We start from the raw sequence: 11,170 nt of genomic DNA, 5'->3' as shown, positions 1-11,170 counted from the left end.
TAGAATTTTGTAAGTAAGGCAGTTTTCCTGTCCTTTAAATTTTCTTTCCCAGAAAGACACCCTAGTGCTTTAAGCGTGCGAGCAAAGGCACATTTGAAAAATCATGCATTGATTCTGGAAAGAAGCCTCTGCTTTCAACTGCTGTTCTAGCATAGGCTTAGGAGTGTGGAAAGAAAACAGTCAGATCAAGTGTGGATCTACCCTTAAGTTAGTTTACCTGCCTAGGTGAACTCTTGGTCATATAAGTTGACTATACATCCATTTGTCATATTTCTCCACACAGTAGCACTCTTCTAGCCCTTTCCAACAATCCATAGTAGACAAAACTACTTAGGAAAGAGAAAGGCGTGACACAGTCAGGTCATGTACCTCTAATAGCACATCAACAGTGAATTCCTGATCCAACTGACAGACGCCATGTCAGTCGGGCACATCGTTCTTTCCTCTGTGGTATGTTTGCATTTTCTTACAACATTTGATTCAATGTTTCTGCAGGAAAAAAAAAAAAGGCAAAACCAACACCACAATTCATCAAAGGAAAATTAGGCTTTAAATTTTATCAGAAGCTCTTAAATATAGTATACCATTGTCTGGGCATACTGACTGTATTTTCCCTAAAAGAAGAAATGCCAGCAGCTCAGGTTTATTTTTCAAGGGAAGAGAGAGAGGATAAAAAGAAATTGAACCACGGGAAAATGTCAGGTCATAGTCACTGATGACGCTATTTAAATGGTGTGCAATAATCACATTAGGGCAGAGCACATGGAATTCCCGATTTCTGCATGACAGTGAAGAAGGGCCAGCAATTATCTGTGTGTGTGTGTGGATATGTGAGTGTCTGCTCACTCTACCTTCCCACCCCATTTTGATAATTCAATTGAGGGGCAAGAAGAGGTAATCCAGACACCCGGAACAGGAGGAAAAGGTCTGCAGCTGTGCTCGGAGGGACTGGTGTGATGAGAGAGGCTCAGTCTGACTTGGAGTTTTGTGCTATTGCATGTGAATGCTCTGGAACTGCTCTAATCGACTGAAAATGAGCCGGCTACGGTCATATGGAACAGGTCTGTTTAGCCACATCGCTGGGTAGCATGGCAGATGGTAGACCGTCAATGGGTGGTATTGATTGGCTGGATTTGCCTTAGGGTAACAAGACTATGGGTCCTTAAAAACCCGCTTCATCTTATTTTCCTTTGTGCAGCTACGTACAGTTGTGGTTTCTCTTCTCACTCCCCCAGTCCCCAATATCTCCTTTTTTCCCTTTACAAATCAAAAGCCTTCCTTGGTAACCAAAATAGAGAGGTTACCTTGAGATAAACACTCTTTAAATTATCACCAAGGCAAGAAAACTCGAGAATATTTTATTTACTAGGCTGATTACATTTTAATGTTTGAAGAAAGTGACATTTTAAAATTGGTGTTTAAGACATATGGTGAGTGTACAAATCAGCTTATTTCACACAACCAGAATCTGATGAGAGCAACTCCTCCTTCTCACTCCCCAGTTAAAAATTGTCACTTGGAACTTAATGTATTTGAGGAGGTTAAATGGTATTAGGTGATGCAGACTGGACTTAAAGATGAAGGAGACAGTCACTGTTGTATATGGCTAAATGTTGCCGGATGGGCTGGACAAATACTAGTATCGAGATCCGTGTTTGCAAGAGGATGTGGAAGTTTCAGGGCTTTAATTTTGTCCAGCCAAGAAAACGAAATCCCAGGTATCTGTGTATGTTGATTTCTCTTTTAGATACGAGGGAACATAGAATGGTGCATGCATACTCTGTGAGTAGTAAAAGCCTCCTTAAAAACAGGTCATATAATGATATGAGTGATGAGGTTTATTTTTGTCCAGGTGGTTCTTTATCCTTTTAACATCATCACTTGGGGCTTTCAACTTGAGACCTTCTATTTATTCCTGGCTGAGGAGCAGATTAATTGGAATAGAATTGTACAAAGGAGACACCAAGTTAACTATACAGACAAAATTGTACACAACAGAAACGTTCCACTTTGAGGCAGATCTTAGGGAAAAAGAACAGCACTGGGGAAGTATATATCATTAGTTTGCTAATAATAATTGTGTTTTAAAAAGAGGTGCTCAAGGCTTTTTTGTTTGTTTGTTTTTTGTTTGTTTGTCTTTTTCAGTGTCTTTACTTTTAAGCTTTTGGTTATTTCGTATCATGAAAGATCATATCAAATATCACTATGAAGAAAAGTTACACCCTTAAACTCTTGCCTCCATCTTGTGTGTGGTTCATTCACATGCCTACTTTTGAACTGGGTGTTTATCACACTTGTCAATATTTCTCTCCTTTTGCTAAAAGAAAATATCTCCATGAAGTTTTTGGTTTTCCCCCTTGCTCTGCGTTGATTGGATTTTCCTTTTGCATCCTTTGCTGAATGAAACAAAGCTTGTTTGTGTTTCATTCTTCACAGTTCTTATTAGAATTGGTGATGGTGTTTTGTTTTGTTTCCTCACTGTAAGTCAGGAGAGGGAATTTTATTTATTTATTTTGACAAGATACAGAGAGAGATACAAGACAGATGCCTGTTAGGATGCTGGCGTTTCTCATGTCACACCCTACACCCAAAAGCTGTTCCAAGGGAAAAAAAAAAAAGTCTTTTAAGATGGTTCATTTGAATCTGTGCACTCTACCCACCTGGTGGTTATACAGTGAACTGTTACTTTAAAGAGTAGTTGAAACACCAGCCATGTTTGGGGCAGGCTGCTCTTGCAAAGAGAGCAGTACATATAACAGGCGTCTACTGTGTGTGAGATAAGGGGAAAATTCAGCTCACTGACTAGAGGTTTTAATGTGCGAACTCTAGGGAAATAATATATTGACTGTTCCGTGGCACGCAAGAAAATTGAAGAACCCTTTGCAGACGGAGTGATTTGCAAAGGATTCTATCTGTTTCTCTTAAAACAAAATCTGTGGCAAGATGTTTGAAATCAGCAGGACGCTTAATGCTGCTTTGTTAAATAATGAGGTAATATTTTGTCACTTTTTTCTGGGCAGCATCTGTTTCCCTCCCCCTTCATTTTTTTCCTGTGTTTATGAAGGATTCTATTTCTTTCTTTCTTTTCTTTCTTTCTTTCTTTCTTTCTTTTTTTCTTTCTTTCTTTCTTTCTTTTTCTTCTCACTGAAGTCAAGGAAATAGAATTCACGCTTCCATTTGTGTTCCTTCCTTTCGGTGCTTTTGGAGAATTTGGTTGTCTTTTTTTATTTGCAGTTTCAGCCGGCTGCTGTTTCCTAGCCCATTGTGCCACGTAAGGCTTCTCCACTGCGCGGAGTAGGTAGTTATTAACGCTGAATTGGCTTCTGGTACAGTCCATCTGGACTCTGTGTGGGAAAGCTGGCTGCCGGCGACTGATGCTGAGATATCTGCAACCTTTGGGATGTGTGCATGGTGGCGAGGGGCTGACTGATATGAGATTACTTCTTTTAAGGGAAATTGTTTTTAATGAGTCAAGAAACTGCTCATTTATGGTAAGAAGGATACAGCGGCACTGGCAGCCCCACAGCTCTGGGATATCATTTTTAGGTTGCCTTAGCTGCTTGAGTGAGACAAGTTTCTTTCTGTGGTGGTGGAGGATTGTGGCGGAAAAAAAAATATCATGCATGACTGGGAGACTCGCCTGCCTGATTCTTGAGATAATATGTTAAGAATCTGTTGCTTTACAAATGTCACACCACTAATGTAGCGGTCAGCCCCTCACTCTGAAAGATGAATGGTACTACTGGAAACGCAATAATAAGGTTGACTTTTCCCAACAATAGGATTCTGCCTTTGTCTTTAGAGAAAAGGCCTCTGAGGACATTTGTGCATTTGTTTGAGGATTCCGTTGAAAGGCTTTAGAGTGGAGGTTTTTGGAAAAGTGATCAATATACAAACTGCATGGATTTTTAGCCTAGCAAAACCAGCTAATTGTTTATACTGTAATATACAGTTACTATTTTGGAAAACTGGCCAGAATACCTTTTGATATCCCTAATGTTAATTTATGGCTCACTAAGTGTGCTGAAATTAGTATGGATGGAAGAAAGGGGTTTTAAGAAATTCCGACTTTTAAAACCTCCAGAGAAATACACAGTAAATATTTTTGTTCCCAGTGAGCTGTTTTTATTTGTGTGTTAGTCAGCTTTGTGTTCATGTTTACTTTTCACAGTATTTTGATATTGGTGAGATCGTACTCAGAGTTTCTGTTGTTGATTTGGGGTACCTGTACCTGACCTGTGTACATATGTTGAGCTCTTTAGAGCACTTAACCTGTGAATTTGTCCTTCATACACAGTTCAAGGGATACTGTAGTACTATTGTGACTTGTAGGACTCTTTATACATTTGTTCAAGAAATTATTTTAAAAGTTTACTTAATTCAGTAGTGTTCCACTTGATGGGATCATAGTTTTAACATTTCTACTTTTCTATTTCACGTACTTTCATTTCTAATAGGTGAATTTATTTATATTCAAGTCTAATAGCTCATGTTGTATACCCAACAGATACTGTTTTATGGTGTATCTGTATTTTTAAAGTGTGTATATATATGTATATTTGTATGTGTGGTCATGAAATAGTAGCTTGGAGAAAATAGCTTTAATTTTCTAATGTAAAGGTTGTTTTCTTTTATAATAATTTTTCACAGACCCATTTATTCTTGGACTTTGAAGCCTAGAGCATAGCATGATTTTCGGCCTATATTTCCACTTGGCCCAATCTCATCCCGCTGTCGACTCCAGCCAAAGATGAAAAATTATGATAAATTATGTCTTTAGTAATATGTGTTACCTCTGTGTATTTATTGAGGAACAAATTGACTAAATTATGAATTAAATAAATCGTGATAAATTAGCCTTTGGGGTTAAAGTAAAACATAAACTCCTCAGATAAGCCACTTCAAAACCCAAACTAGAACAAAAAACTATACTACTAAAGGCTTGGTAGCATAGCGGTTATGAAATGTATAAAATGGGCAGACAAACTGTATACATCACCACACACTTGCTAAATGTCTCTTTGCAAGTCTTTTAAGAGGCCAAAGAAAAAAGACATCCTTGGAAGGAGAGAAGCAAAATCACGTGTTCAGTTAAGCAAGATGAGCACCCTGTACCGGTTATGAAATGAGGCTGTTGTCAAAAGTATGTTTTACCTTTCTCTGAAGCAGTAGAGAAAGCAAAGAAAGAATGTATTTTAGTGGATTTTTAAAAATTCAGATCATGCTCCTATCCAAGTTGAGAAATAAATTCATTTAAATAAATCATTCATCATTCTCTGTTTTGAAAAGCTCAGGCAGAAGGCAGAAAGGTAGAGGCTGACAGCTGCCCCCCTTCTCCCCCACAGCTTTTTTTCTTTTTTGTTTATTAGGAAGTAGTTTTCTGAAGCAAACTTGTATGAACCTAGTTAACAGAGCAAGCCTGATCTCAAACTTGCTTTCTTTTGAAACGCTGGCCATATTAGCTGCAGAAGGAGCATTGCTCACTAAAAATCAGCAATATTGGGGAATAATAAAGTTAAAATGTAGATATATTAGCACATTAAAGTGCTTTTGTTGTATCTTTAAGCCCAGAGGCAGGTCATTAAATATGCATTTTGCTAGAAAGCAACTGTCGAAAAAGATAAGGTGGTTGAAAACATTTTATAAGGGAAAAGCGCTCAGTCAGAGGGGTGGGGTGATACAGCCCTCAGGACAGGGGAAAGGGAGAACACTCCCACTGTTAAGGTTTGCAAGCCGCCAGTGACCTGCAGTTGTTACAGTACTTTTGAGCTGGGAGGAAGGAAAAGGTAAATATACAAGTATGGCTGTGTTGCTTCAGCCTGGCCTTAATTACCAGACACAAGAAGCAGTTCAGAAATCTGGTCTCTGTTGTTGTAGAGGTCACCAAATCATTAACATCGTCAATCTGGCAGTAGCTAATTTAAATAGCACCTGATGTTGCAACGCCTCCCTTCGTTTCCGCAGCCAATCAGATCCTGGCTTCAGCTGACAGATGGTCCCATAAATGGATGTAAAAAGGGGAAGCTTCGAGCCAATTTCAGCAAGGCTCTGTTCAGTTGTTCTTATCTACATCCTAGAATCAGGGGTTTCAGCTCACTGCTCCTTTTATTTCTTTTATTTTTCTTTCTCTCCCCCTACCCCCCCAAAATAATTGATTTACTTTACAGTCATCCACACTGTGTTTTGTGGATCTTTAAAAATATATAACAATAGTAGTCATTTTAAAAATATATTCTGAAATCTTTGCAAATTTTAACAGAAGAGTCGAAGCTCTGCGAGACCCAATATTTGCCAATAAGAATGGTTATGGTAGGTATGACTAGATTTATAATCTGTTGTTTGTGCCGCTGGAGGGGAGAAAAGCATATCCACCTTGACCAGTCTTATGCTTGCACAAGACTTCAGTTCTCTGCTGCTGTTTGGTTCCTACATTTACTATCTCTTTTGTGTAGAGAGTGCGGGTAGGTCCTTTTATTGAAAAGCAGTTGGGAAATAGATTGTCATTTTTAACAGGTCATTGTCAATTTTCCCTTCAACATAAAGGTGGGGGTGGGGAAGGGGAGGTGGGCTGAAATAATTGCTGGTTTGTTGAAATAGGTTATATTACCTGAGACCATAATGGCAAAAGAAGGATTTTCTTTTTGTAAGGGAGAGGGGGTTTGTCTATGTGCCTCCTCGGTTTTGTGGGGCTCGAGGTGGCTGCCGCGGGCTTAGGAATCTCTCCATTTCCGTGCTGGAAATTTAAACCTTGAGAGGCAGCTCCTGAATACTGAACGTTGACATGGGCAGTTGTGTTTCGGGGGGCTGCGCATTCAAAACGGCAAAGAGAGTGATTTATTTGGGCTTCAGTAAATGCTGCATCTTGTATTTCAAAGAGTTTCCTGTCATGACCTCATAAAAAAGAGGAGGCGGCTTGTATGTGTAGCGGTGCCTGGCGTGTTGAGTTGTTGCTTCCTTCTCTGGGCAGCAGCTCTGTAAGAAGGAATGTCAGCTTTTACATAACGTTCCTTTCCGCTTTTGACACACTGTGTGAGGGTCCATCTTCTTCTGATCACAGATGGAGTGGAATGGCTTGAAGATGGTAAGTGAAAAGAGGAAGACAGCTTGGAGGTTCCAGCCGTGTGTGTGTGTGTGTGTGTGTGTGTGTGTGTGTGTGTTCGTGCGCGCGCATAAGGATGGTGGACTGTGCATCGTAAATCACTGTGCAGATCGTTTGTGTGTGTATGTGTGTGTTTATTAGTGTCTCTCTTTTCTGAAAACCAGAATCCATCTCCAAGTATAATGGCACTGCACGCACACAAGGCACACACACTGCCTCTTTTATCGAACACACATTTTAGCCAAGCAAGGTTGGTGTCTTTTTTGACAATCACAGTGTCACCATCGCTGTTGGCTGGCGTGTCCACCGCCTCTGTGAGCTTTCAACAGAATTGCACGACTGTTAAAGTTAAAGGCACATTTCTTTTTTCAGTCTCCTACTCGGAGTGATGGGGAAGGCTGGGAATGAGGGGTGGAGGAGGTGAGGTTCAGTACCAGCAGATGCAATTGTGGAACAGGACTTTTGGATGTAGAAGGGGAAGTAGAAAACCTTTCTGCCAAAGTAGTAAATCTATTTTTAGCATCATCTTTTTCTGGAAAAAAAAAAGAAGCAGGGAAACTCCTTGAGTGCCGCTCCTGTTGCCTGATGTTGACCCTGAAGATATGGCACAAAATGGCACGATCAGATGCCACGAGTGCCCACTTTGACTTTGAATTTCACTAGCCATAGCTTTCACAGGGTTTCAAAGCTTGGTATGGGGGGAGGCTGTAAATTCATATCCATCTCACTTATTTTTTGCTAGAAAAGCCTGGGGAGGACTTTTCGCTCTGCATAGATGTTATAACAAAGCTGTGGTCTTTTTCCCATTCTTAGCGGATTGCCTTTGTCTGGCTGCTTGTTTTGATGGGTGTAAAACAAATAAGATTAGACCGAGCAGCCCAACTGAAAGCGATAGCTGGGAGGAAAACCCAATGAAAGGTTGCCGGGGAAACGAACAGAGGAAAAGCCGGGTAGGGAGCAGGTGGCTATCATGAGAACACACTGCAAACAGTGTAAAAAAGGCGGGGGGGTGGGGGGGACAGGACCTTGATTATCTTTGCTGTTCTTTGTGGCCGGCCCAACTTTAATTATTCTTTATAAATAGGTGTTAATTACATTTCTAACTCTGGTTTACAGTGATTTTTAGAAATCTATTTTTAAGCATCTGTTCTGTCTCCCCTGTTGTGTGTGTGTGTGTGTGTGTTTTTTTTTTTTTTTTGGTTTAAAAAACAGAGAGAGAAGGAGAGGGGGAAGGGAGGTAGGGAATCTTGCTTTTTTTTCTCTCTCTCCCTCTCTCTCTTTCCCCCTTTTCCCTGCTGTGAAATTGTGCTGCAAAAATCGCAAGGAATCCTGTGAGGCCATTTGAAAAAAATGTAAATTATATTGAATGAAGTTGACGGAAGCATAATAGTGAACTCCCACAGCTGATACGTTCTGCAAATGATTTCTTAGAAATTTCCAGCAAATATCCATAGGAGAAATGTAGGTAGAATACATTTACCCTAAGCAATGATCTTGTGCTAGGTGGTATTGGTGTTTTTCCTAAATCAGATATTGATACTACAGTTCCGGGGAGTTCATTGTATTTCTCATTTTATACCCCGAGTAGAAATTACTTTTTAAAATAATAAATGGAAAGCTCTATTCTAGTCTTCTGCTTCGCCTCCCTCTCCATGCCTCCAGCCACAAGATCCATCAGGCTGCACCCTTGCAACCACTGCCTTCCATTCAGCATTTGGTCCTGGTCTTGGCATAAACTGAGTGAAAAGCTGATTTTTTTTCCAGCGTCTCTGAACGTCTGGGACCCATGTGTGCACGGGTGACAGGCATCTCTTGCTTTTTCTCTCTCAAAGTGTGCTTTGCTAGTAATCTCTTTTTCTTATGATGGTGGGTACCAGAAGGACTGAAAGGTATATTACTTAGGTGAATAGGAGGTAGCATAGAAACAACTGAAACGATGATCTATTACGGTTTCTTCTGGAGAGACAAATTAAGTATGTGATAATTTTAAGCCCCAGAATGAGAGATTAAAAGACACTGAAATATGCTAAAAGGTTAGGAAATATAATTGGCTTTATTGAAAGTACTCTTAATTTTTACTCTCTCCATTGCAAATCTCTGCACCCCTCCCGTTCTTTCTTCCTTGCAGATGCTTCTTTTTGTTTTGTCTTCTTATTGGGGAATTTTAAAAATTTGTTTTGACTATTGAAGTATTAAAAAAAAAAACATATTTTTTGTCATACGCTTGAACCTCTTACTCTCATATCTTGAGTGTGTAAACATATGTTGTTATTAAAAAATAGAATAGTTTTCTGATTATCTAAAATTTATTTTTTTCTGAGAATTTTTCTGCATATTTTAGTTAAGGGGAAAATAATTTCTGTAGGAACTGTCACCTTGGCTTGGGTTGTAAAAAAGACACGTGGTTCTACTGCTGACCTTTCTCGCTTCTTTGTCTTAAAAATATTAATACCTACTACCTGCATGTGGAGGTGTGTCTTTACGGAAGCACAAGGCTGAGTGTGCATTTATTAAGAAATGAAATCTGATTGGAAATATTTCTGCGAAAAACACCTGACTACATCACAGTTTTAATGATCAGAATATTCTTGTATCTCATTGAAATATAATAGTTAAATCATTTAATATTTAAAATTTTGAATGAACATAGGTGGGGAAATAGCTGAAAAATTTCTTTGAAAATCATTGATTTATAGGACAATTTTAATATCCCGTTTAAAAAAACTAACAAGCAACTTAACCATTCATTTGTGATCTCAGTTCCATTCATTCCTAACTGCCATTCATTCAAGTCATCCTCCTGGCCAGGTATAGATGAACTTGCTTCTGTTTGATAGTTTTCCAAAGCCTTAAAACTTTTTTCTCTCCCTATAGCCCTTCCTTGGTCCTTTGAATATTCAAGGATTTTGTTATAAGAGGACGTCCAGATTGTTGTGAGGTAATAACAATAGAATTTTTTTTAAAGAAAGAGAAAGAAAATGAGCTACACACTTTAGTATTAAAACTCTTGAAATAGGGTCTGAGACATGTTAGACTTCACATATTTTAAACTTAGCATTTCTACTGGGGATAATCTATTTGAAATTTTAAATCTGGAAATCATTGCATGAATGGTGCTTTGTGTGTGTGTGTTTAATATCTCTAAAAGAATTTGTAAGTGAATCAAGGTGTTTTACTCAAATAAGAGTTACCACTGACAATGAAAAGGGTTTCCTCAGGGCAAGTTCTTTTCTTTGGTTTGATTTCTTCCCTTTGCTCTTATTTCCTTATTGTGGGTGGATTCTCCTCCTATATGTAGACCAAAAACTACTCCGTCTATGAGAAGATATGTTGATATGCTGCTTCAGTTAGCCCTTGGCTTCTTAATGCCTTATTTTAATTAAAAAAAGGCTGAAGCAAATTATCAGTGTGTGCCGCAAGTAAGGAATGGCGGTCTTGATAGAGGTCATTGTACATAGACAGAAGTCCTTTGGCCTTGACAAATTTCTTCATCAGTTTCAATGATCTGTGGCCACCAGGCACTTAATTTATATGCCTGGACACTTAATATGTACATTTGTTGGTGAGCTGGCCAGCGGATGCTAGACACATGAGTATGCACTGGCAAATGCTGCAATGCAGTATTTTTTCCCAATGTCATTGGGAATTTGGGGGGTATGAGGGGACATAAACAGTCTCAAGCTTTTATCTTACTATTTTCCAGTAGATGGGCTGTGTTGTACAGAGCTGGCCAATTCCCCTTTTGAAAGTGAAGTAAACCTTTTATTGCCCACTATCCATCTCCTATCCTTTTGATAGATACGTGTATGTGAGAGAGAGGGACTGTGTGTGTGTGTGTGTGTATCATTGTAAGCATTTGTGTTTCTGGAATCCTGCACCTGTCTTAGGTTTTCCTCTTTTGGTATTACCAAATGTGTATACATACTTGCAAGTATATGCGCATCTAAAAATGGAAAGAAAACCAAACTGGGCTGTTTTCCCCTAAGAAGTGCCTTCTCCTCCTCACGAATTCCAAGTTCCTTTATTAGGAAAATACAAAAATTCATGAAAAAGATATATCTAGACCCCACA

General features: G+C 39.1%; 1 protein-coding gene across 4 annotated transcripts in view; it reads left to right on the top strand.

Moving 5' to 3' along the window:
- The first annotated feature begins 6,028 nt into the window (after nucleotides 1-6,028).
- The window catches only part of ELAVL4 (ELAV like RNA binding protein 4), an 85,855-nt gene continuing 80,713 nt past the window's right edge, over nucleotides 6,029-11,170 (top strand). For 2 of the 4 annotated variants that reach the window (XM_004273881.2, XM_004273879.4), the window contains exon 1: nucleotides 6,029-6,309. In XM_004273881.2, the coding sequence (XP_004273929.1) occupies nucleotides 6,301-6,309 (9 nt within the window). In that variant the 5' untranslated portion in view covers nucleotides 6,029-6,300. Of the gene's footprint in view, nucleotides 6,310-6,732; nucleotides 7,082-11,170 lie in introns of those variants that run through there. The other 2 variants (XM_004273880.4, XM_033435556.2) reach the window with 2 other exon arrangements.

Source organism: Orcinus orca, chromosome 1 (assembly GCF_937001465.1).
Source record: "Orcinus orca chromosome 1, mOrcOrc1.1, whole genome shotgun sequence".
NCBI classification, from domain to species: Eukaryota; Metazoa; Chordata; class Mammalia; order Artiodactyla; family Delphinidae; genus Orcinus; species Orcinus orca.
This window is presented reverse-complemented; position numbering and strand designations above follow the sequence as displayed.